This window comes from Phoca vitulina, unplaced genomic scaffold (genome assembly GCF_004348235.1).
Source record: "Phoca vitulina isolate PV1807 unplaced genomic scaffold, GSC_HSeal_1.0 scaffold10, whole genome shotgun sequence".
In the NCBI taxonomy this organism is placed as follows: domain Eukaryota; kingdom Metazoa; phylum Chordata; class Mammalia; order Carnivora; family Phocidae; genus Phoca; species Phoca vitulina.
In genome coordinates this window covers 30,194,844-30,221,615 of record NW_022589713.1, presented here as the reverse complement: position 1 = coordinate 30,221,615, position 26,772 = coordinate 30,194,844, and the positions used below count along the sequence as shown (strand labels likewise).

Below are 26,772 nucleotides of genomic sequence, written 5' to 3'. Positions count from 1 at the left end.
GCCACTCAGCCTCTCTCTGCCTCATTCTGCTCACAACGGAGATGGTGGTAACACCTACTTTGTGGAAATCACTGAGTACTAAATGAATTAATACATATAAAACACTTAGAACAATGTCCAGCACATTGCTCTGTGCTCTATAATTGTCAACTATTATTACCATTATTTCTATTCTCTGAAAATTCTGAATAGTCTAGAGGAAAAAAAATGATACTGGGAATTCCACCAAAATAAAGGCTGCCTCATCATCTGATCACCTTATAGGAAAACCCAAGATTCAACAAGTCCTGCAACACACACACCGAACTACTAATCATCTTTGTAGTGCCCAACTTTCTAACATAATGATCAGACTCCAGCTTGAAAGCAAGGGGCCAAAACAAGCTAAAAGTAAACACACAAACACAGAGGGAACAGAGGAAAATGTAAACAGAAAAGATTACTTGAGAGATAAAAGATGTTGCATCCATAAAACAAGATGGCAACTTTTAAAAGGACAGAACTTTTCAGAACTAAATATAGTCTAAAAATTCAATGAAATCAGGAAGACGAAATCAAAGACATTTCCCAGACATTAAAACAAAGATTAGAAATATTCAGATACATTTGATTAAGAGTAGGTCCAGAAAGAGAGACTAGATTAAATGAAGTAGAGAAAATTATCAAAGAAATACAGCAAAATTTCTTTGAATTTAGGATACAAATCAAGATTGCAAGGAGTTAATTCCAAATGAAGGAAAGAAGACCCATATCATGGATCACTGTGAAATTTCTGAAAACTAGGGATATAGAGATGATTCTAAATACTTCCAAAGGGGAAAAAAGTCACATATAATGGAACAAAATTCAGAACTGCATTAGACTTCTAAATAGCAAGACCACCTCGGGACGCCTGGGTGGCTCAGTCGGTTAAGCGTCTGCCTTCAGCTCAGGTCATGATCCCAGGGTCCTGGGATCAAGCCCCACATCGGGCTCCCTGCTTTGCAGGGAGTCTGCTTCTTCCTCTGCCTGCCACACCCCCTGCTTGTGTGCTCCCTCCCTCCCCCCGTCAAATAAATAAATAAAATATTTTAAAAAAATAAAATAAAAAACTGAGAATCTACATAATAGCTGTGGGATATATTGGGGCTCTTTCACTTTTCTGTTTGCAAGAGACTTTAAGGGAATGGAGGATCAATTTTTTTTTTTTAAGATTTTATTTATTTACTTGACAGAGAGAGACACAGCGAGAGAGGAAACACAAGCAGGGGGAGTGGGAGAGGGAGAAGCAGGCTCCCCACTGAGCAGGGAGCCTGACCCGGGGCTTGATCCCAGGACCCTGGGATCATGACCTGATCCTAAGCCGAAGGCAGACACAATTGACCGAGCCACCCAGGTGCCCCCCAGACCACCTCTTAAGGGACTTTGTCATAATGCCTTCAAAATTGAGGAAATGTTTTGCTACTTCGTATTTTATACCTAACCAGACTACTAACCAAATACAAGGATAGGATAAAGATATTTTCAGGAATCTGTTAAAAAAAATTCAGCTGAGTAAATTTGAAGATCTAACGGGCTTTTTTCAATAATCCATGAATCAATCAGCATCCCCTTTACTAAGTGGGAGAGAGCTCCGAGGAGCTGTACAAAATGGAAGGTTTTTATAAGCAGAAGGGGGTGGGGACAAGGAAGTCATTAATAAAGAGACAGGATTATTACAGGCAAGGTCACCTTTCTTTGGGAAAGGGTGGGGTCTATCAAGCAGATGACCTCAGTAGTGTTGATCAGGAAATTCCAGACTGATTGATTTAAAATTCCATTCCTGGGAATGGCTGAGACTGCAATTAGGTTAGGCATCGAGTCCTAGTTTGCTGACATGGGGCTAAGCAGAAGTGGCTCCATTTTGAGCCTGTTGTGTTTTTTTTTAATAGATGAAAAGAATCAGAAGTTGGCTTTTTATGCATTCTTTCTTGGGAAATGACTAAAGAATTTACTTCAGTGAAATGGGGATATAAGCCCAAAGGAGGAATAGTTGGGATTTAGGGAATGGGCAATCTACCTCTGAAGAATGGCAAAGGAAAAATTCCCAGGACAAGAGCTCTGCACCAGACCTAAAAGCAACCAGCTAAGATTAAAGCAGGAGGAGGAAGGGTTATAGGAGAGGGTTTATTAAAAACAAACAAAAACACTCTAGAAATTTGACATATCAGTTGGAGCATTTGGAAAAATTTAGAAATAGACACATTAAAAAACAAAGCAAATGCAAGGGCAATGATTAGGAAAAACTAATATAACATAACATGGTATAATATAATATGATATATAATATACCTTCTTGGTTCAACAGTGAACAGTTATGATAACATAAACACCATTGGCTTTATCAGAAAGTGTGATGTACCCATACTGAGGATGAGAGAGGGGAAGTAGTGATGGTGTAAGAGAGCTACAACCTTCTTCACCATAAAGGGGTAGCAATATCGTCTAAAAGTAATCAATATATAGCAGTATAAGGGTTTAGAAATATAAAGACAAATATCAGAAGAAATGGCTGAAAGTATAGAAGACAGTTGGCTCTAGAAAGTAGGACTAGGTACAAATGGGTCAGGGAAATGCTGTTTTTTATTACAACCCTTTGATTTTTGAACAAAGAGCATGTATTACTTAGACAAAAGTTAATTTGGAAAAAGAGAAAGAAAGAAAATAACAACAGGCATTCATTCTTCTAACGCTTTTGAGCCAGACAAGATGGCATCCTTCCTGTATCTGTATCATGTATAAATGTTTGACTTGAACTTGGGGGTGCATGGGCTCATCCTTCTGGGTGATAGGTGCCAAAACAATACTATATGGAGGTGAGTGATAAATCAGGTAGGGAGTCCTTGCTGCAGGAACCCCAAAGATGTAGATGAATATGTTTTGTAAAACAGTTTGTTTTCTTTTTTCTTCCCTGGGTTTGAGACTTTATCTTCCTCTCTCTCTCTCCTTAGAAAAATCTACTAGTAGGGCACCTGGGTGGCTCAGTCGTTGGGTGTCTGCCTTTGGCTCAAGTCATGATCCCAGGGTCTTGGGATTGAGCCCTACATTGGGCTCCCTGCTCAGCGGGAAGCCTGCTTCTCCCTCTCCCACTCCCCCTGCTTGTGTTCCCTCTCTCGCTGTGTCTTTCTCTGTCAAATGAATAAATAAAATCTTTAAAAAAAAGAAAAAAAAAGATGTCTTAAAAAAAAAGCTTAAAAAAAAAAAAAAGAAGAGTCTACTAGTAATTATTAAAGTGTTTATTCCAGGCTGGCCTTAGTTATATTGTGGGGCATTAATGTAAGTTTGAACCCAAGAATTAAGGGTGCAGCACTTCTTCTTCTAAAATCATTCTGTGGTTGAGAGAGAGTAGTTGGAAAGAAATCTTTAAGAGAAAGAGGACAAGATTTATGTTATCAAAAACCCATTGTCTTACCTATATGGAGATTTTTCTTTGCTTGCCAACCTTGGAAAATATGACTTTAATTTTTATAAATGAGGTCAGTAGTAGAAACACTGAGAAAAATGAAACTCCAGCTGGGGTTTCCTATATGGCTTTTCATGCAAGGTTAGTTTAGTGTCACAGATAAATAAAACCTCCAAGGTCAAATAACGGGAAATCACTAAATGATCCTTCCTTTTGAGATTTAAAATGTACATTAGTAATCCAACATTTCCCAAGTTTTTGCCAGCAGAATTTAAAAAAATATATCCATTGACTGTAAGTGTTCATGGGACTAAAGTTTGGGAAACAGTGCTAAGGAGGTCTACCCATCCCTGGTGGTGCAAGAAGAGGTCCCTGCTAGGAGTTCACAGTACTAGAGAGTGTGTTTTATGGCTTGTTAGGGGATAGGGTTACACTTAATGTTTGTTTGCATTTCTTGGCTGGATCCTGATACCCCCCGTGGCAACAGAAAGTCTCCAGGAAGATCATTGTTCTCCTTCTCAGGTTAGGGAGGTCATTAGGATCACCCTAGGCTACCTTTTAGAGTTCAGAAGTAGAATTCAAGGTGGCCATGAAAGCTGCTCCTAAACTCTGTCTTGGGTCTGGATGTACTTGATTATCATTTTTAGTTTCTAGTGCTCTTGCTGCTGTTTTTCTTCTAGTTGATGTTGATTATAGACTTTTTGGTAACATTTTATTGCTTTCTTTTGCTTTATAAAAGAGCAATACATGGTAATAAAATATTGAGAACAGTACAAAGAAGAAAATAAGTCACTTGTAATCTCACCTCTCAAATAGAATCACAACTAGCAACTTTTTGTCTATGTGTTCTGTGTGTACTGCTGCATACAGAGATGTGATTCTGTGTGTTTGTATGATGCAAATTTACATCTTTGTTTTAATTCCCATTATGGCATGAACATTTTTATACTATTCAAAATTATTTATATACATCATTTTAAATGATTCTATAACAGTATATCATTTGATGATACCATAATTTATTTAACTATCTGCCTATTTATAATAGTGTGCTTAATTTATGTCTATATAAATAAAACACAATTTCATTGTTTGCCTCTTAGTGGACCACATGAAAAATGACACAACAAATTTTCACCAAACTTGGAGAGTATGTTTGGGATAGCCAGATTCAAAATGTAGGCTATGAAGAAAAAAAACATATTTGTGTGTGGCGCTCGGTGGAGAAACTATAGGGGAGGAAAAATAATTTTCTCTCTACCTTTCTGAGTTTGTGGCTGAGACCTTCTGTCATAAAAGACAGATGAGCTAGAGGGCGCCTGGGTGGCTCAGTTGGTTAAGTGACTGCCTTTGGCTCAGGTCATGATCCTGGAGTCCCGGAATCGAGTCCTGCATTGGGCTCCCTGCTCAGTGGGGAGTCTGCTTCTCCCTCTCCCGCTCCCCCCCTCTTGTGGGCTCTCTCTCTCTCTCATTCTCTCAAATAAATAAATAAAATCTTAAGAAAAAAAAAAGACAGATGAGCTAGAGAAAAACAAACAGAAGTTTTTAAATATATATACTTCATGCATATGGGATATAATTCCCAAGATGGCCCAAGCCACCTCCTTAAATACCATCTTAATTTAAAGACAAAAGAAAGATGTCGGGGCAAAGGGAAGTCAGTTATGGGAGGTTGCCAGGAAAAACATGGTAAACAAGGGTAAAGTTTGTTATGCAGATTTAAGTCATTTCTTCTCCACTGATAAGATTGGAGACTTAGAGTCATCTTTTTCTTCCTGGTACAGAGAGTTAGACACCTTTACAAATGATTTCCTTTGTAAAATGTAAATATGAAGGGTAACTTCTACTCTTATTTTCAGCACTTCTTTCTCATCTGCTGTTTCTTAGAATAATCAGCTCACAATAATCCTTATTTTGCTACCCTTCATACCTCAAATCGGTGAACAGGTATCCTTGAGAACAACTGAAGTAAAAAGACATGACTGAGGTGGGGTGGGGGAGACTTGTCAGACATATTATGACACTGTAGATAGAAATCAGACATAATGGCTTCCATTTCTGTGTCCCCAGTCAAATGGCATGAGGACATCAACCTACTCACAGCTACTGATTTGTAGTCAAATTGCTTTTCATGTGGGCAACTCTATGAGGATTACCAAGGGCATTTATGTCCAAAAAATGTTTACAATGATGAAAACCTAGAATATCTACTGTCAAACACTTGGAAGGGAAGCTGGTGAAAGCCAAATAGAATTATCTATCAGGCCATGGACTGATTGATCCATCAATTAATCCATTCTTCCTTGTATCTATCACCCACATAAGCAGCTGCCTGAGTATTCCCATGTTCTTCGGCCTAATGAGGCCATCTTTCCTTTGGATATTTAAAAGAATGCCTGGAGCTCCCATAACAGGCATAGCAGGAGAGACTTTATGTTCCTTGATATCTCTGAGATTTCTTACAATTTTTAGCTGATTTAAAAATCACTTGTATCTCTCCTCCCTTTTCTGTACTCTGCTTTAGCCCAATTTACAACACAGTCCCTTTCCTTTTTTACACAAAGTTTTTTTCACATAATGTAGTTGTATTGCTAAGGAAAATCTGTGTCCTAAGATGGCCGACTGAGCCAGCGAGAGAGTCCCAGTCCTTGCCCCGGGGCTCATCCAGGTTCTTCTCCCTGCCCCGCTTTGCGCACGTGCCAAAAGTGCCAAGTATGTGGAAGTAGAAGTGTATAAATTGCCCCCTTTGTTTGTGCTCGGGGCTCAGACCTTTGGAGACCACTCTCTTCTGAGCCCGCCGGAGTAAATAAACCTCCTATCCTCCAAGATCTCTGAGTGCCGCTTGGTTCTTCCATTGGGCGATCAGTCCAGGTTCCATAACATTTGGTTCCCCGACCAGGAAACCCGCACTGGCCCATTGTTGCCACCGGTTTAGGACAATGGTGGGGCAGTGACAGAAGGTCGCGCTCTGCTGTTCCTGCCAGACTTGAGGAGACTTGGCAGGTGAGGACCTGGTCCTGACGTCAGATTCCAGTAAGGCCTGGGGCTCCAGGACCCAGACAGGCCCACCGGGGTGGAAGGGGAGCCTGATCACCTCCCAGAGACCTCTTAGAGGTCTCACAGGTAGGGATTCCCAGGGAGGGAATGTAATAACTTCTGGAGTGTGAATGTGTGAGTGAATGTGCAGTCCGACCTGGCTTGCTCAAGCAGACTGATTCTGTGACTCCATGGGCGGGCACCCTTAAGGTCCCCAGGAACCTACGGAGTCTGAGTGGTCCCGTCTGCAATTCTATGGTGAATGTCTATGGTGGCATCGGCATAGTTTCTGATCGTAAGTCACAACACTGAGACTGCTATGGCTAAGCCTCACCTAAGCTCCTTTGGGACATGGCCAGACGGGCATCTGATTGGTCTCCTCACCTCAGGAGGCAGCCCCCTTGTCTGTCTCTGCACCATCGCACGGGACATCACCATGGGGTCAGGGCAGAGTAAACCTAAGTTTCTAGAGACCATGATCAAAAATTTCAAGAAGGGGTTTTTGGGAGACTATGGAGTCAGGATGAACCCTGGCAAGTTGAGAACCCTATTTGAATTGGAATGGCCCACCTTTGATGTCAGGTGGCCTTCAGAAGGGACATTGGATATCCCAATGATTCGTTAAGTATGGCGAGTTGTAACAGGAGAACCAGGAAACCCTGACCAGTCTCCGTACATTGACTCCTGACTAGGAATTGCTCAGACCCTTCCCCCCTGGGTGTGATTGGCTTGCAATAGGGGGGACAGGCCAGGGTCTTAATCACCTCATCCAAGTGACCTAAAGAAAATCAGCAAAAGCCCCAGTCTCCACAAATCCTAGCCGGAGATCCCAAGGATGAACTGATCCTGCCCCCACCGTACATACCCCCAAGACCATCTACACCTGGCCCTTCAGCTCCAGACACTCCACCGGCATCAGTTTCACAGGCACCCCCAGGCCCAGAGGATCCACTGGCACCCCCAAGCCCAAAGGATCCACTTTCTCCAGGACCAGCAACCAGGCTGTGTCCCGGGCTGGGCGCAAGTGCCCTCCAAATGCCAGTATGAGAGACGTGGGAACACGAGAGGCATGATGAAGATGGGACGGTCCAACCCTGCCGTTCCATGATGTATTATCAGCCCTTTTCCACCACCAACCTCCTCAACTGGAAACATAACACCCCATCCTACTCTGAGAAACTACAGGCCATGGTAGACCTCATAGAATCCCTTTTCCAGACTCATCGGCCAACCCGGGAAGACTGCCAACAGTTACTCCGCACCCTGTTTAACACAAGAGGAAAGGAAGAGAGTAATGAGAGTTGCACGGCATTACCTGAAAGAGCATGCACCAGCGGGAGTCACTGACCCTGCTGCCTGGGCTAATATGGCCGCACCTGAAGAGCGCCCAGCATGGGACTTCACCACAACTGAGGGACAGGCCCACATCCACCGGTACCAGGAGGCCCTCCTCCGGGGAATCCGGGCAGGAGCTAAGAAACCCGTGAACATGACTAAGGTATCCTCGGTAACTCAACAACCAGGGGAGTCCCCCGAGTCTATGAAAGACTATGTGAAGCCTACAGGATACACACTTCATTTGACCCCGAGGCACAGGAAAGCCAACAGATGGTAAACACCTCCTTCGTGGCTCAGCGGCCCCAGACATCAGAAAAAAAAAACTTCAGAAACTAGAGGGTTTCGCCGGGATGAACATCACCCAGCTAATAGAGATTGCCAGTAAGGTCTACATGAACAGGGAGGTCGCAGCCGAACAGGAAGCCAACAAAAAGATGAAAAAGAAGGTCAGCCTCCTAGCCACCACCCTGAAAGAAAAGGACAACACAAAGACGGGGAGACCCCAACCACTGAAAGGGGGGAAGCCCAGAACCCCCTTGGCAAGGGATCAATGTGCCTACTGTAAAGAGAAAGGGCATTGGAAAAACGAGTGTCCCAACTGGGGAAAGGCTCAAAAGCCCAGCCACTACAAGGAAGAACCCCAAGAGGAGGACCTCATAGATCTTGTGGGAATGGACTCAGACTGAGGGGGACCAGGCTCTTTCCTCCTTGGCCCCCATGAGCCCACGGTCAGAATGAAGGTGGGGGGGGCAACCAGTGACTTTTATGGTTGATACTGGGGCTGAGCACTCTGTTGTCATCTCACCAGTGGCCCCTTTCAGCAAAAGGACTGTGACCATCCTTGGAGCCACCGGGACGTGGGCAATATAACAGCCCTTTTGCCAGGCTTGCTAGTGCGAACTCAGGGGCCACAGGGTCCAACATGAATTCCTTTATCAGCCTGATTGCCACTCCTGCCAGTCAAGAGGCCAGGAGGGGGATACCAAACAGTTCAAGACCTGTGGGCCATCAACAAGGTGACCATCTCTCTGTACCCAGTGGTCCCGAATCCATACACCCTCCTCAGCCAAATCCCAGGGTCAGCCAGATGGTTCACTTGCCCAGATTTGAAGGATGCCTTCTTCTGCCTCTGCTCAGCTCCCCAGAGCCAGCCACTGTTTGCCTTTGAATGGTCTGAACCTGATACAGGGTGCCAGATGCAACTGACTTGGACGCGCCTCCCGCAGGGGTTTAAAAACTCACCAACCCTCTTTGGGGAAGCACTGGCCGTGGACCTCGCCAGCTTCCCAAGAAAGGCCACACGATGCACCCTCCTCCAGTATGTGGATGACCTCCTCCTCACCAGTGACACACAAGAAGACTGCACAAAAGGCACAAAGGCCCGCCTACAGCTCCTGTCAGACTCGAGATACCGAGTCTCATGGAAGAAGGCACAAATCTGCCAACAACAGGTTCGATACCTTGGTTTCCTCCTCACCCAAGGGAAAAGAGAACTAGGGTCAGAGAGGAAAAGGGTCATCATCTCCCTGCCACAGCCCCAGACAAAAAGGGGCCTAAAAGAATTCCTGGGGCCTGCAGGATTCTGCCGCATCTGGGTCCCTGGGTTCTCGGCAATAGCAAGACCCCTTTATGATCTCTTAGGGGGACCAGATCAAGAAAACCCTGCCTGGACTGAGGAAGCAGAAGCCGCTTTCACAAAGATACAGACCACCCTGGGGGCAGGCTCCAGCCCTGGGCCTACCAGATATAGAAAAACCCTTCAATCTCTTTGTGCATGAAAAGGAAAAAATAACACTCGGGGTACTCACCCAGACTGTTGGATCCTGGCAACAGCCAGTTGCTTACCTGTCAAAGAAGCTGGACCCCTTGGCAGCGGGATGGCCACCGTGCCTCAGGGCACTGGCAGCCACAGTCCTACTCATCAAGGAGGTGGACAAACTTACCCTGGGGCAAGAACTTAACATCAAGGTCCCTCATGCAGTTGTGTCCCTCATGAACGCACAGGGACACCGCTTCCTTTCCAACTCTCGGCTAGCACAATACCAAGGGCTGCTCTGTGAAAACCCGCGGGTCACCCTCAAAACAGTACCTACAAGAGGGTGCCCGGAAAGCGGGTTATGCTGTAACCACAACCACTGAAGTCCTAGAAGCTAAGGCATTACCAGCTGGATGGTCAGCCCAATGGGCTGAATTATATGCCTTAGTCCAAGCCCTCACCCTCAGTGAAGACAAGTGAGTCAATGTCTATACTGACTCTCTGTATGCCTTTGCTACTGTACGTATACATGGAGCCATCTACAAGGAAAGGGGCCTCCCAACTGCAGCAGGAAAAGCTATCAAGAACAAGGAGGAGTTACTGAGAATCCTCGAAGCCATCTGGCTTCCAAAGGAAGTAGCAATCCTGCACTGTAAGGGACACCAGAAAGGAGACGACCCCATAGTGTGGGGAAATTATCTGGCAGATGAGGCAGCCAAGACTGCAGCCAGTGAGGACATAGACAGAGCCCCTTCCCTCACCATGGCCCTTACACCCCCGGAAGAAGTCCCTCCGCCCAGTTACACTAAAAAGGAAAAGGAATAGGCCATGGCTGAGGGGGCCACCCTGACTGAAAAGGGATGGTGGATGATGCCAGGACTTTCCCCCAGAGGCTTACTATTGTCATTGCTTATTGTGTGTCCCTTGGGTGTATTACTGCATTTACTTGTCCACAGGTTTCATCTGCTGACGGGTTAGCCATGATGGCTCCCTCTACCTAGGGTCATAGATCCCACTTTTACTGGCCCTCTGCTGTTTACTCCTGAGTGCATTTCACCATGGTTTTCCTGGCCCCAGTCAGTCCTGGTCTTCTGCTACCTGGTGTGCTGTTCCTCCTCACTGCCTCTAGCTTGCTTGGCCAGGCAAGGGGGGCAAACTCTTGTATCACCATTACTGGCAAATGGACTTTCCAGCTTATCCCCCTCAATCCCACACCAGCGCCCCCACTGACTTCTTCCACCTGGGATGGGTACACACCAAAGTTTGACCTCCGTTTTGTTGAATGCCAGCTTCTTGATACCTCCTGGGAGCCTCATAGATGGTGTTCCTACCATGGCCCTCACTCAGGCTACCGGCTGGTAGATATCTACATCTCTAGGGGCCCTACACCTCAACAGCCAAACACCTGCCCCCAGCTCTGCTCACAAGCCTGGGGATGTGAGTCCTGGGTGGCAACTTGGCCGGGAATGAAACAATGGTCCAATGGGTGGTGGAGCCTCAAACAGTGCAGTGACATCCGGATTTCCTTGTCACGCAGTGCCACCCCATCCTCTTGCCCTAACAATCACTGTATACCGCTCACACTCTCAGTCCTAGAACCCAATGCCTCATCGTGGGCCGCAGGAATCACTCTCCTGTTGGGCCAGTATCACTCTATAGGGACCGAACCCATGGCCAAACAGAAGATAACTTGCCCTGGTGTATCCCTGGGTCCCCCATCCACACACAGCAAGCATCTATAGCGCAACTGTTAGGTATGATTGACGCCTCCCACCAAGCGCTTAACCACTCAAATCCACCCCTAGTGTCTGACTGCTGGATCTGTAGGAAGCCCGGTCCCATCCAATACCTAGGTGTCATCCTCAACCAGTCTACCGTGTCACCTCCCACCTCAGCACCGGGGACCGCAGATTATCCCTTTCTGGCTCTGGTACCGCTGTATGGCAACTCTTCCTCTCCCGTCATGGGCCACAGTCGGCTCTGTGCACCTAACAACACTTTTCTGGCTTGTGATCAAGGTGTATACATCTGCATCACCTGGCGTGATCAATCATGCATGCTTGTCAGTCTCTTAGCTGATCTTTCAGTCCTCCCCGGGAGCGATGCCCCACTCATATGGAGAATGAGTACATCGCCGGTGGGAATCACTCCAGTGGACAACTTGGTGGGATACCCTCTCACAATGTTTCCCTTGGTTCGCCCCCCTCGTTGGCCCCCTCCTATCACTTCTAAGATGAAAATGATGCCCTCTAAACTAGGTGTTTAAAGAGGCATCAAAGGGGGGAATGATAAGGAAAATCTGTGTCCTAAGATGGCCAACCGAGCCAGTGAGTCCCAGTCCTTGCCCTGGGGCTCATCCGGGTTCTTCTCCCTGCCCCGCTTGGAGCACGCACCAAAAGTGCCAAGTATGCGGAAGTAGAAGTGTATAAATTGCCCCCTTTGTTTGTGCTCGGGGCTCAGACCTTTGGAGACCACTCTCCTTTGAGCCCACCGGAGTAAATAAACCTCCTATCCTCTAAGATCTCTGAGTGCCGCTTGGTTCTTCCATTGGGCGATCAGTCCAGGTTCCGTAACAGTGTGAGTAAAATTTAAGATTTGGCATTAAAGCTGGACTGCTTCTCATTGGCTGATTTCTTGTCTTGTGCCTCCTGGCATCTCACTTTCTGCAAGATCTTTTCCTCCTCCCACCTTCTCCTCAGTGTTATCTATTGTTTCCTCTAATCCTTCCTTCCTTAGTCTAGCCCATCAATAGTTCATATTTTTTCCTATTTTTTAGCAAAGCAGTTAAATTCTGTCTAATCCTGTCTGTGGGTTTCCTCTTTTATACCCAGAGATGTTATCAAGATACTTTCTTAAACCTTGATGGTTCTCTCCCTAAGAGGAATTCTGCACTCAACACTTAACATAATATAAATCTTTCACAACCCCATCTATATCCATGTGTCTATTTATATATTTTTAAAAGATTTATTTATTTTAGAGAGAGAGTGCACACAGGGTGGGGGGGAGGAGCAAAGGAAGAGGGAGAGAGAATATATATATTTTTTAAAGATTTTATTTATTTATTTGACAGAGAGAGACACAGAGAGAGTCTGTGAACACAAGCAGGGGAAGTGGGAGAGGGAGATGCAGGCTTCCCGCTGAGCAGGGAGCCTGGTGCGGGGCTTGATCCCAGGACCCTGGGATCATGACCTGAGCCAAAGGGAGGCTTAACAACTGAGCCACCCAGGTGCCCTGGGAGAGAGAATCTTAAGCTGACTCCGAGCTGAGTGCAGAGCCCAACATGGGGCTCAATTTCATGACCCTGAGATCACCACCTGAGCCCAAACCAAGAGTTGGACACTTAACTGACTGTGCCACCCAGCCACCTCATGTGTCTATATTTTTATCCAGGCCATCCATTTATTTAATCTATCCATACTCCTGCCAGCATCTACACATTCATCCCTCCACCCAACTGTCAGCCTCACTGCCTTTCTTCATCCTGATGCCTCCATGCTCCTCCAAAGACCCAGAACACTCATGATGGGAAGGTTGTTTTCCCCTCTCAGTTTTTAATTTTTTAAATTATTTTATTTATTTCAAGATTTTATATTTTTTTATTTGAGAGAGAGATTGAGAGAATGAGTGGGAGGAGGGGCAGAGGGAGAAGCAGACTCCCTATGGAGCAGGGACCCTGACAGGGGACTCAATCCCAGGACTCTGGGATCATGACCCAAGCCAAAGGCAGAAACTTAACCAACTGAGTCACCCAGGTGCCCCATTTTATTTTTTTGTTTGGCTCTTAGGGTTTTAAAAAATTCTTTGTTTAAATTCAATTTAGTTAACATATACTGTTTTATTAGTTTCAGGGGTAGAATTTAGTGATTCATCAGTTGCATGTAATAGCCAGTGCTCGCTCATTCCATCAAGTGCCCTCCTTAATGCCCATCACCCAATTATCCCTTCCCCCCACCCACCTCCCCTTCAGCAACCCTCAGTTTGTATCCTAGAGTTCAGCATCACTTATGGTTTGCCTCCCTCTCAATTTTCATCTTATTTTATCTTTCCTTCCCTTCCCCTATGTTTTTATTTGTTCTGTTTCTTAAATTCCACATGACTGAAATCATATGGTTTTGTCCTTCTCTGACTTATTTCACTTAGCATAATACCCTCTAGTTCTATCCACATTGTTGCAAATGGCAAGATTTCATTCTTTTTGGTGGCTGAGTAATATTCCATTATATATGGTTTGAGCCCTTTATTGGGCTCCCTGCTCAGCAGGGAGCCTGCTTCTCCTTCTAACTCTGCTTCCCTGCTCCTGCTCTCTTAAAGATTTTATTTATTTATTTGACAGAGAGAGACACAGCGAGAGAGGGAACACAAGCAGAGGAGAGTGGGAGAGGGAGAAGCAGGCTTCCCACGGAGCAGGGAGCCGGATGCGGGGCTCAATCCCAGGAGCCTGGAATCATGACCCAAGCTGAAGGCAGATGCTTAACAACTGAGCCACTCAGGCGCCTCAAAAAAAGAATTTTTTTTAAAAAAGAAACTTTTGCTTTGCAGAAATAACTATCAGTTGCCTTGAAATGACAAAGGAGAAATAGATAAAAAATGTATCGCTGGGAATAATTGTAATCTTTGCCTTGGGCAAAGGAAGGACAGATAAGACCTGAGTTAGAATTAAGTGAAGGAAACCAAGTGCATTGGGGCCATTCACTGAAGGAGCTTGGCCAGAAGTGACATATTTTCATATATGAAAAGTTAGGGTGTTGGTGAAAATACACCCATATGCAAACATACCACACACATACTCAGAAGTACTTAACACTTTATCTTGAATTTAGCTTGAATGCAGCCATACTCCCATTGTACTGATGATATAGTACAACTGATATTAAGTTATTTCTGAAAGTTGACTCCCTCAGCATGTCACAGAGATCCCATAACTGGATGGAATCACTGACAATGCTAGCACTGTAAAAAAGGTATACTTATATATATTTAGCATTTACTATTTATATTATAAATCAAGATTATTTTAGATTTACTGTATTGGGTTTTTTTCTTAATTGTGTTAAATTGTTGAAAGTAACTTTGTAGCATTAGAAGCATAGGCCAAATTCGAAATAAATGCCATTCTTCAAAATGCTCCCCTCTATCCTGACAATGACCAACTATTTGTTTTTTTTCCCCCTTAGGCAGGGAAAGTTATTCCTATTGGACACAGAGTTGCAACCTGTTTGACTGAAAAACTTCCTAGGGTGAGCATTTTCAATATGCATTTATTTATTTATTTATTTATTTCAGAAAACAGCTCACGTTTAATTGTGACATTTTAAAATTGGACATGTGTTTTGACATCTGCCTCCCCCCCATCAATATGCATTTTTGTAAGCCTAAGATAGACAACTCTTGACATTCCTTAAGAGAGTTGTGTAAACTTAATGTGGTCAATTTTGATTCTTTAGTGTATTTTGAAGCCTTCCATTTATTTTGTTCAAGGAAGTGAAAACTCCAGGCTTACAATTTCTAGCTCTACAAAAATGATTGGAGATACCTTTTATTTCTATAGAGAATAGTCATATATGGTATGCTTTCTAACCTGGGTACTTCCTGGTTGTTTTCTAAATATAACTTTTAAAATATGACATTTATTTCTATAAAACACATTTTAGGAAGTTTCATTATTTGGGTCTGTAGTTCCCCATGTACTTACTACACTCATGCAATGGTGTTCACTGATTGGGATAGATTAATCTGCTAATATTTTAAAAACTGTACTTAATAATTCTATTTTTTGTCTCACTGTAGCTAATTACTCCACCTGAGGCAAAAAAATTTTTCAACTATAGATATCCACCTGCTGGAGCTGAAAGAGTATTTTATGGCAGAGCAAATGATCCCCCAGTCGCTCCTTATTTGACACATGGAATAAGATCTAAAATTTCGATACCGGTAACTTCTTTTCCTTTTTTCCCTGTGCATTATTAACTTACTAAGGTGAAAATGCATGAATGAGGTATTAATGAAATCATCAGTTCCAATTTCCTTCCCACTCTTAACTCTTGAGTAGTGAAAAAAATCCAAGCGGCAACAGCCAAAAGACTGTAGAGAAATTAATGGTCTGAGCCACAATCTACATATTTTCACCTCAGATAATAAAAGCCAAGTTGCACTTCATTTTCTCAGAGTAAAGAGAAATGCTGTCAGGCTTTGTTAGAGAACCGAGAGGATGAAGGCTGGGTGATATCACCTCAAGGCGCAGCAGAGTGCTTGTATAGAATTTGGGGGAGTGGGCTGAATGTTACCTGTGTTGATTGGGCTATCTAGATTCTGAAGACCTGATCTATACCTCTGAAGAGAGCTGGTGGCAATCACATGGTTCTTATACTTGTCATTCCCACTTTTCTAGAATCTGCGTCAAGTAACCAGGGCTCTCTTCTTATAAACCGTAGAGTCTCAGTGAAGGTTCATGTAGGAATGTTTCAGCTTCATAGCTCCAATGCTGACAGTTCATTTGAAGAGATGAGCAAAGGCAAGGATAATGAAATGTTTTTCCACAATCATATTATCTTTTCTCCAGCTATTGATTAGTTTCAGTTTTCAGATTTTTGCTTTTTTTTGTTGTTGTTACATCTGTGCTTTATATGATTTCTTTAGGCAAAGGTATTGATCAACCCAGAGCCTATAACAACATTTCAACAGAAAATTAAAGATAAAAAGGAGTCAGTATATTTTAGCAATCAATGGGCACCACTAGGAAAATCTCATGATCAAACGCCAGGATTACCTAAAGGCCTGGATGTACTCAATACGACATTTGGGACAACAATCATCAGAGGTAATAAAAAAGTGTTGGGGAGTTGGTTGGTGAAATGTCTTCTAAAAAAAAAAAAGGAAAAGAAATGTCTTCTTAGAAAATGGGATTAAATATAAATATTTTGTTGACATGGCATTTAGTGGTGGTGTAAATGATGATTCAGAATGAAAGATGGGATCATGGCAAGAAAATGACTCTCAGACCCAGAATCCTCAGAGTTTATGTGTACCAAGACAGTAAAAATTCAGCTTTTGGAAGCAGATTCAGTGAGTATAGTAGAGAATGGTATAAAGACAGGAGAGAGATTCAAGGAAGTTGATAGTGGAGCCTGCTATGAAGTCCTCAATCCCTTCTCCCTGGACATGCATTTGTGTGTTTTATTTCCACCAATGCTTCTGATGTGTTCATAACTCTTAACTCTTTATGAAGCAGACCACGGAACAAATAAGTTTGGCAAATGCTGTGTACTGCACTCCATCCGTGCAGATCCACAATGTCTACCCACATATGCCAAAGGCAGGCAGCAGGTAAAGCAGAACTTAGGGAGTAGAGCGCATCTTCCAACAAACAACAACTTATAATGGAATTGGTCACAGGCCACTATTTCTTCTGAAGTTCCAGCCTTCTTTTCCTTCCACCTGCTTCACATTTATCTCCTCCTCTCGTTTTCATGTCTCTTACCCTCTCTCTCCAGGGGTCTTACCGCAGGAGACCGCAACTTCCATTTTTCTTTATCCTGCAAAGAAATTTGGTTCTCTTTGTTTTTCTGCACCCATTAGGGCTCTACCTCAGGAACCTTATCTTTTTTTTTTTTTTTTTTTTCACCAAAAGGGCCATTAGATTATGTTCCTTAACATAGTAACACCCACTCTGGAAATAAATTATGCCTCTCTCTTGGGATGCAAAATCTGCCAAGTCTACAACTTGATCATATCCGATCTAAAGTTAAAATCAGTTAAAGTTTGAAACTTGAAAAAATGTAGTTTAGAGCAGATAATGTATCTTTTTACTTTATAATAGGATTTTAAAATTGTATTTATGTAGACATGGCATTACAGCATTGCAGTAATTATATCATAACTGCTATCTAGGATTAGACAATTTAATATGAAAGTTCTGTCAAGGTATACCTCATTTAAATATATAATAGAAAGAATGTTCCAAGACATGTATTTGTCTATTCGTAGGTATAATAGTTCATGTGTCAGACAAAAAGTACTGCTTTACAGGATTATTTTGAGTTGACCTACTTTCTGGTATTCTTAACTATTTGTTTACAGACTGCAATTCTTGGCAGAAGTCCAAAAGAAAACACTGAATCTATGTTGTTAGGAAGAGAAGAACGAAATTATGAATGGAATTATATTTAAAAATCATTACACAAACAATAAGAACAAAATAATTCACTGTATATAAAACTGGGGCCCACCAGTCATGGGAAAGCAGCTATTAAACAAACATCTTATTGCTCTAGGTTTGGGATCAGTAGGAAGAATTTCTTCCTGATTCCAGTGATTTTCCCTGGCAATTTTGGCTACTTTGAAGATGGATATTCAGATCAAAACAGACTTAGGGTGTATGCTTCAGTCTACAGCTGTCACCTAGTCTACCCCCACAGGGCATCAAGGTTTCTGAAACTGACTTGTGATTCAAATTTGCTTAGAACATCTTGGGAGGTCTGGAGCAAACTGAAATCAAAATTGTCCTGAGTGTCTCAGAATCAGAAATTTATACAGGCTTGGAATACAGCTCAGGACAACCTAAATAGTTAACCAATACAGAATTCTGATATTCTTCAGAATTCTAGGGAGTGAGCCAGGTCAAGTGGGGGTCCCTAGGACAGTAACGCATAGGTGGTGTCCTCTTTCTTGCTAAATCTTCATTTGTGTTCTCTGAGGGCCCATGTAGTTTATGTCATTGGCATACCTCATTTGTCATCTGTTCTAGTCGATTTAAATATGTTATATAGATGAAAGTTACCTTAAAACTGATTTCTTTAATTCTTCCTTTAGAATCATCTGCTAGAGATGTAGTGAATCCACCAAAACCCTATGAAGAAGTATTTAAGGAAGGAAAGGAAGGACATGATCTGTATATTGTTTCTCACAACGATTATTATGTGGGTAAGTGTCTTCCTGTGTAAAATATATCTGAGGATTTGTGAAGAGGAATAAAGGAGATTATGTGCATAAAGTTAAATGCCTGGCATATAATAAGTGATCAGTAAATAATAACTTATTATTCATAAGATTATAAGCCCTGATAGCTAGGAACACATATACTTAGGCATTTTGTATATAAGATGTAGAAATGTATGTATTATTAAAAGGGAAAACCTCTAAGAAAGGTTACATGTTAGTTTTAGGCTTAAAAAATACTGCTCTTATTCAGATGTTAGGATTATTCTAAGTACTAAGGTTGGGTAATGGTCTGTACACAATTTTTGAATCAAATACAATAGGTTCAAATCCTTGCTTGTCCATTTACTGTCTTTAGGCTTCGGATATTTTATTTATCTTACCATCATCTAGTCTAATCTCTTAAATGGGGATAATAATATTATGAGGATTAGGTGAGTGCCTGCAAAATGCTTTCATAGTGCCTGGAACATAGTAGGGGCTCAATTACTATTATTATGATGTGATTTTGTCTAATGTAGCATATTACCAGAACTATTCTCTAGCACAACTAAAAGGCATTAGATGTTTACAGTGCTGCGAAATACAACTTAATTGTTGACATGTTGATGCTAAGTGGAATCTTGATGTAATAGAAGACCGGGAATTAGACACTGATATATGTTCTGAGAAAGCCAGTGGATTGTGTATGATTGATTCATGAACTCAATCCTCATTAGCTAGAAGCAAGACTTGCCCTTTACTGTAACGCAAGGTCCCTCTCATCCTTGCTTTCTCTTATTTCTTCACTTTTTCTCCTCCCTCTCCATCCCCTCACACCATAGTTCCTCTTTGTGTTCTTCCTCCTAATTCTGCTCATAGCTGGGCCTGTTTCCTATGCCCATTGCTCTACTGTCTAGAATCTGTCATTCTCTTCTTTCATGGCCAGTCTCTGCTGCTTCCCCTACACTTGAACACATCCAGTCCTGAGATTATCTCTGCCCTCCTATTCATACTACTGCCGCTTACCCTTACTGTGTCACTGGTTACTGGTACCCCGTCTACCTCCCTGGCTCTCTCCCTCCTTTTCTTTCTCTCCTCCCTCCAGTCCTCCCTTCCCTTATTCCTCCTTCCCTCTCTCCCTCTTTCGTGAAAATATTTTATTCATTTTTTGAAAAAGTTTAGCATGTATTGTGCAATAAAATCCAATGCCTTTTAATTTTTTTCAAACTATATATATATATAAACAACCCGTAATTAGATATATGCATTTAGCAGTTGGAGGAAAATGAGTGTAGATTTTTTTTATTTTTAGTAGAGCCTAATGGACTATAAAATGATTGACATTACCTTCCTTTGCTGATTTTTATGGAAGCCTCAGTGATCTCTTGAAAGGGCACAGAATTGGGTGCCTGGGTGGCTCAGTCGTTAAGCATCTGCCTTCCGCTCAGGTCATGATCTCAGGGTCCTGGGATCGAGTTCTGCATCGGGCTCCCTGCTCAGCGGGGAGTCTGCTTCTCCCTTTGACCCTCCCCCTCTCGTGCTCTCTCTCTCAAATAAATAAATAAAATATTAAAAAAAAAAGAAAAGGCACAGAATCCAATCTTTTTAATATTGTCCTTATTTTTTCTCATAATGAAAGTAGCTTTATTTATTTGTTTTTAAAGATTTTATTTATTTATTTGTGAGAGAGAGAGAGCACAAGCAGGGAGAGCGGCAGGCAGAGGGAGAAGCAGGCTCCCTGCTGAGCAAGGAGCCTGATGCGGGACTCGATCCCAGGACCCTGGGATCATGACCTGAGCTGAAGGCAGACGCTTAACCATCTGAGCCACCCAGGCACCCCAAGCTTTATTTTTTATTATAAAAATATATAATAATTGTAGAGAATTTAAATATCTCAATAAAATGGTGGGGAGCATCTGGCTGATCCAGTCGTTAGAGCATGCAACTCTTGATCTCGCGGATGTAAGTTCAAGCCCCACGTTGGGTGCAGAAATTACTTAAAAAAAGATCTTTAGGGTGCCTGTCTGGCTCAGTTGGAAGAGCATGTGACTCTTGATCTCGGGGTCATAGTTCGAGCCCTACATTGGGGGTAGAGTTTACTTAAATAAATATTAAAACAAATACACACATACATACATACATATCTCAAAAAAAAAAAAAAGAGAAAGTAAATGTAACATTGAAATCCCATTAACCAGAGATAACTATAGTTGATATATTGAACATATTTCTAACCTGCATGCACTAAGCTATCTATCTTTAGTTAAATGGGATAATATTCTCCATGCTTCTGGGGAACCTGCTATATACATTAAATGTTTTTTATTTAAAATAATATGTCAAGGGCACCATTCAATCACAATAAATATATAACATCTTTTAAATACACTTAATTTTAGTCATTACAAGTAATACGTGTTTCTTTTATAAAATACAAAGAAAATCTCCCATAATTCCGTCTTTCACAGATGATACTTTCATAGATGCCTTTCTTTGTGTGTTCATATGCGAGTATATACATGTGTTTTGTTCCCCACCATATATACTTTTTTCTATTTGCTTCCCCCCCATTTAATGAAATACCTTAGTTGCCTTTTCATGTCAATATCTATATTGTATTTTTCAGTATTACAAAATACAATGCCTATATATCTTTGTGAATGTGACACAAGTTTTTAGGATACATTCCTAAATTTATGAGCATTTGAAATATTTACTCTTGGAGCCAAACCATCCATCTGAATAGCTGCCCCAATTTGCCCTCACACCTATAGTATATTAGAATTTCCATTTCCCCACATCCTCCTTAATAGTGAGCCCTGCCAATCTTCTTTATTTTTACTTAACTGAAAGACAAATTAGGATTTTACATTATTGTTTTTATTTACATTGTTTGGGTTACTACTGGGGCTGAATCTCCATCATTTCTTTCTTTCTAAAATTTTTTATTTATTTTTTGACACAGAGAGAGACAGTGAGAGAGGGAACACAAGTAGGGGGAGTGGGAGAGGGAGAAGCAGGCTTCCCGCGGAGCAGGGAGCCCGATGTGGGGCTCGATCCCAGGACCCTGGGATCAAGACCTGAGCCGAAGGCAGACACTTAACGACTGAGCCACCCAGGTGCCCCAGTCTCCATCATTTCTTAACCTTCTAGTTGATCTCTAGTTTTAGTCTTACTTTTCTTATCTAGAAATAGAAAACTAATACCACATCATGACTTCAAAAAGTACAGTATTAGATCCTAAGTATAAAGACCTCCCTTTGGGTTCTCAGGCTTCAGTTTCTAATATGAGATAAGTGATTATAATGAAATGGGAGGGTTGCAATGTTCTGATGATCTCACCAAATCTTGGTGAGAGCAAGTACAAAACAACAGCCTCTCAGATCTTAGCAGAGTGGAAAGGACAGCTGGTGTCCCAAAGCATTGCAGTACCTCCCCTGATCTTGAGGATTTCTGTAACATTAATGGGGCCTGCATTATTCATCATTTATATGTCTTTCTCCTACATCATTTCCCTACTTACCTACCAAGTATTAACGCAGGAACTCTTGTCCTACCAGTCTCCCAGCTCATGTGGGAGAATGCTTGTCCTCTGTAGCCAAATCTGTACAATCCTGGCACTGTTACAATTCCATTTAGTTCCCACTCTCATTTTCATTGTCAATGAGAGCATAATGTGCTTCTGGCAAGATAAGGTTATTTGTGTTGCTTCCTCTTTTTTTCACAGGAGAAGCAAAGAACCGAAAGTATAACCCATCAAGTTTCCATAGGTTTAACTTGTATGGGGTCCCAACACCACATTTTAATGATGGAAGAGCCATGGCAAAAACTTTATATTGGCTCCATGAGCTACAAATGTAAGTTTAATTATATTGGGTCCTGAAACAGGTATTAGATATATGACACATGGAAGAAGAGTTGCAGATTAAATTTATTTTTTGAAGAGGTGTAATACATTGATATGGTTAAAACATAAAATTAATAGGAAAAGACATACAGTGATATGTTTCCAAACCGTCCAGTTCTCCCAGAGATAACCATGATACTGTGTATGTGTGTCATTCTAAATTACTTCATGCCTTTATAAATAGCAGATCTGAAGATATATGTGCATGTTTGTAATCTGTAGAATTAACCCTATTCATGTTTTTTCTTTTCTTTTCTTTTTTTTAAAGATTCATTTATTTACTTTAGCGGGGGTGGGCAGGGGGAGAGGGGGAGAGAAACCCAAGCAGACTCCGTGCTGAGCGCAGAGCCCAACGTGGGACTCGACACAGGGCTCGACATGGGGCTTGATCTCATGACCCCGAGATTGCGGACCCCGAGATCACAACCTGAGCTGAAACCAAGAGTCACATGCTTGGTCTCAAGCCAAGAAAGGCCAAAGAATGCCAATAGCCTCCAAATGTTGGAAGAGGCAATGAATAGATTCTCCCCTAGAGCCTTTGGAGAGAATGCAGCTTTGCTGACACTTTGACTTGTGACTTCCGGCCTCCAGAATTGTGGGAGAATGTTTTTGTTGTTTAAAGTCACCAGTTTGGGGCGCCTGGGTGGCTCAGTCGTTGGGCGTCTGCCTTCGGCTCAGGTCATGATCCCAGGGTCCTGGGATCGAGCCCCGCATTGGGCTCCCTGCTCGGCGGGAAGCCTGCTGCTCCCTCTCTCACTCCCCCTGCTTGTGTTCCTGCTCTCGCGATAATAAATAAATAAAATCTTTAAAAAAAAAAAATAAAGTCACCAATTTGTGGGAATTTGTTGCAGCAACCACAGGAACCTAATACATTGTGCTTGCACTTCTATATATCAATGCTGGAAGTGGATTTGTTTTGCCTTCTGCCCGCTTTAAAGAGGATGCTGGCCGTCCAAGTCTCCATGGGTCTCAGTGTGCACAGGAAGTTTGCCTTCCCACAGATACCCAACCTGCCTGGCTCATTTGTCTGTCTGGTCTATAGGAGCTCCCTGCTACAGAGGCAAAGTGCTAAGTGCTTTACATAGTATTAAATTAATCCTACCAATAACTCCGTGAGGTAGGTGCATTATAATTTTTATCCTTTCCATTTTACAGATGAAGAAACTGAGGTACACAGAAGTTAAATCATTTACCCAATACTATGCCCCTAAGAAGTGCTAGGGGTAGGAATAAAACCCAGGCAGTGTGGGTCCAGAGGCTACCGCTAACCACTCTGCCAGGTTTATAGGCACTGGATTCTATGATCACGGGCCTGAAATATCGATTTCCATTCCTCTTCTATTTTTTTATTATTTGAGTTTCTAATACTTGAATTATTCAAAAACAATAATGGTAAAACACAAATACCAAATAAGTTCTTAAAGTATTCTACTAAACCTGTATGAGATAATTTTCTTTGGAGTACAGAAGGGCCCATATAACAAATATTTGTTAACTGATTAATATTAAAGCAATTAAACCATATATAAAGGAAAACATGAAGAAGTGATTTAAGTATTTATTTAAATATTTAAGGATTGTAAATATATATAATTATAATATATAAATTAATGCTTAAAGGGTGATAACAAAATTTGGTTTATCCGTTTTAGAAAGCTTAGAAATATAAACCTGCTATCAATTTATAAAAGATCTGAAATAAACACATTAACAACAATGCAGTCCTTTTTCTTTTTAATAGATTTTATTTATTTATTTGACAGAGAGAGATAGTGAGAGAGAATGCACAAACAGGGGGAGCGGCAGGCAGAGGGAGAGGGAGAAGCAGGCTCCCCGCTGCCCAGGACCCTGGGATCATGACCTGAGCGAAAGGCAGACACCTAACTGACTGAGCCACCTAAGGTCCTGACAGTGTGGTCCTTAAAAACATCCTAAGAGCAGAACCTTTAGGTTAATAACAAGGACATATTTATCAATGATTTGGTGGGATAGTCATAGAAAAATACACTGAGTACACCCAAAACTAATACAATGTTATACGCCAATTATATCTAAATTAAAAGAATACACTGAATTTCTAAAAGCAGGTAATATGCAGGGTTCATTTTCATCCAACTTGTTTCTACCCCCAAGGAAACATTGCTTATGGAACAATGCTTTATTTGAACATACTTCTTATATTTTGAAACTTAATTATTGCTAAAGCAATAATTCTTTATTGCTTTGGTTTGCTGGATTTTAAAAAGAACTCACTGGGGTACCTGGGTGGCTCAGTGAATTGAGTGTCCAACTCTTGGTTTTGGCTCAGGTCATAATCTCAGGGTTGTGGAATCAGGTCATGACCTCAGGGTCGTGGTATTGAGCCCTGTGATGGGCTCTAGGCTCTGGGCTCCGGGCTCAGCGTGAAACCTGCTTGAGATTCTCTCTCTCTCTTTCTCTCTCCCTCTGCCCCTCCCCCTCCCACTCTCTGTCTCTCTCTCAAATAAATAAATAAAATCTTACTATTTCACTATTTCATTCTTCAGTGTGATTTCTATTACAATTTTGGAGTTAAGTATCTCAATTATATATATATATATATATATATATATATATAATTTTTTTAAGATTTTACTTATTTGACAGAGAAAGAGACAGTGAGAGAGGGAACACAAGCAAGGGGAGTGGGAGAGGGAGAAGCAGGCTCCCCAACGAGCAGGGAGCCCGACGCGGGGCTCGATCCCAGGACCCCGAGATCATGACCTGAGCCGAAAGCAGACACCCAATGACTGAGCCACCCAGGCGCCCCTCAATTTTATATTTTAATGTAAACTTGGTTACACTCAACTTTTAAGGGATATATTTCCTCTATAAAGCTATCTCTATCTATATTCTGTTTATGACCTTTGGTTTGAAGAATCGGTTAGAATCTTCATGTGATAGGTGAGTGTGTGTGTGTCTGAATGAAAAAAATTCACACGAAGGCCTTTATTTCAAGCCGTTTAGTGAATGCTGTGAGGCTGTGCAATGATGTTGTGCAGTTATGGATATTTCGACATATGTGACTGCTTACAGATATTTCCTAGATCTTCCAGAAACATAATCCAGGCACTTTTAGGGCAAAAGGAGTAGGCTCTGTGACTTATAATCCTTACCCACTTCATCCCTGCATGTTCCTAATTATGCCCTTTGGAACTGGTTTTTAGAATGTCAACTTTATTTGTTCAAATTATGGCCCTTAAACTGCCATTGATTTATTCTGACTATACCAGTATTGTTCTTTTTTCCCCGTTTTTGAACTAATGGGAAGTAAAGGAAGACAGAAGAGATGAACTACTTTATATTTCATCTTTTGTTTCTCCACAGAGTGTCACTCTTCTCCAGAAATTTATTCAGCTCGGTATTTCAATAGTACAGGAAATAGTTTTAAAAGCAAATGGAGTTTAAGAATTAAATGTTCATTGTTTTTAGTCTTAACAAAACAATAGAGAATTTATTAATTTTAATGTTATTAAATAGTGTTGTAATTTTCCAGTTCTCAAAAGAAACCTTGTTCATTTAATCACAGTGATAGAAGTAATGAAATCATGTTACAGAAAATTGGCAAAATAAAATCACCCATAATCCCGTCTCCAAAATTCAACCACTGTTATCTTTTTAATGTATTTCTTTCTAGTGTAGCTTCCTGTGTAAATGTTTACATAGCTTTAATCAGAGTGCAATCCTATTTTATATCCTGCTTTTTCACTTAACATGAAATAATTTTATATTGTGTATTCTTAATAACCAACATTTAAAATGTATGCAAACTGTATTCTTGTCAGTGTGACATAATTTAATCACCCTCCATGATCAAACATTTATCTTCTTTTTTTTTCCTTTGTAGTCAATGAGGCTACAAACATTTTTATATCTATAACTTTCCCACATTTTATTTTTTTTATTTTTAAAGATTTTATTTATTTATTTGAGAGAGAGAGAATGAGAGAGAGAGAACACATGAGAGGGGATAGGGTCAGAGGACGAAGCAGACTCCCTGCCGAGCAGAGAGCCAGATGCGGGACTCGATCCAGGGACTCCAGGATCATGACCTGAGCCGAAGGCAGTCGCTTAACCAACTGAGCCACTCAGGTGCCCCACTTTCCCACATTTTAAATTATTGTGTGGATTATCTTCCTAGGATTGGTTCCCAGACATAGATAAAAGGGAATGACCATTTTTATGCTTTTTGAATCATATTACCAAATTATTTCCAAAAGGATTATAGCAATTTGAACTAGCAATCTACCAAGTGTTTTACCATACATTGTGCTAATGTTAGGTATTCTCTCTTTCTGTCTGTCTCTCTATTTGCTTATGCACTGCATTCAAAGTACCACTTTGTTTCTTTTATTATAGATTTATTACTGGAGGGAA

At 41.7% G+C, this 26,772-nt stretch overlaps 1 protein-coding gene across 1 annotated transcript in view; it reads left to right on the top strand.

Moving 5' to 3' along the window:
- EFHB (EF-hand domain family member B) overlaps positions 1–26,772 on the top strand; it is a 57,673-nt gene that overhangs the window by 9,294 nt on the left and 21,607 nt on the right. The window contains exons 2-6 of the mRNA XM_032409241.1: positions 14,729–14,791; positions 15,342–15,485; positions 16,191–16,371; positions 18,363–18,473; positions 22,198–22,327. Of these exons, the coding sequence (XP_032265132.1) occupies positions 14,729–14,791; positions 15,342–15,485; positions 16,191–16,371; positions 18,363–18,473; positions 22,198–22,327 (629 nt within the window). The remainder of the gene's footprint in view (positions 1–14,728; positions 14,792–15,341; positions 15,486–16,190; positions 16,372–18,362; positions 18,474–22,197; positions 22,328–26,772) is intronic.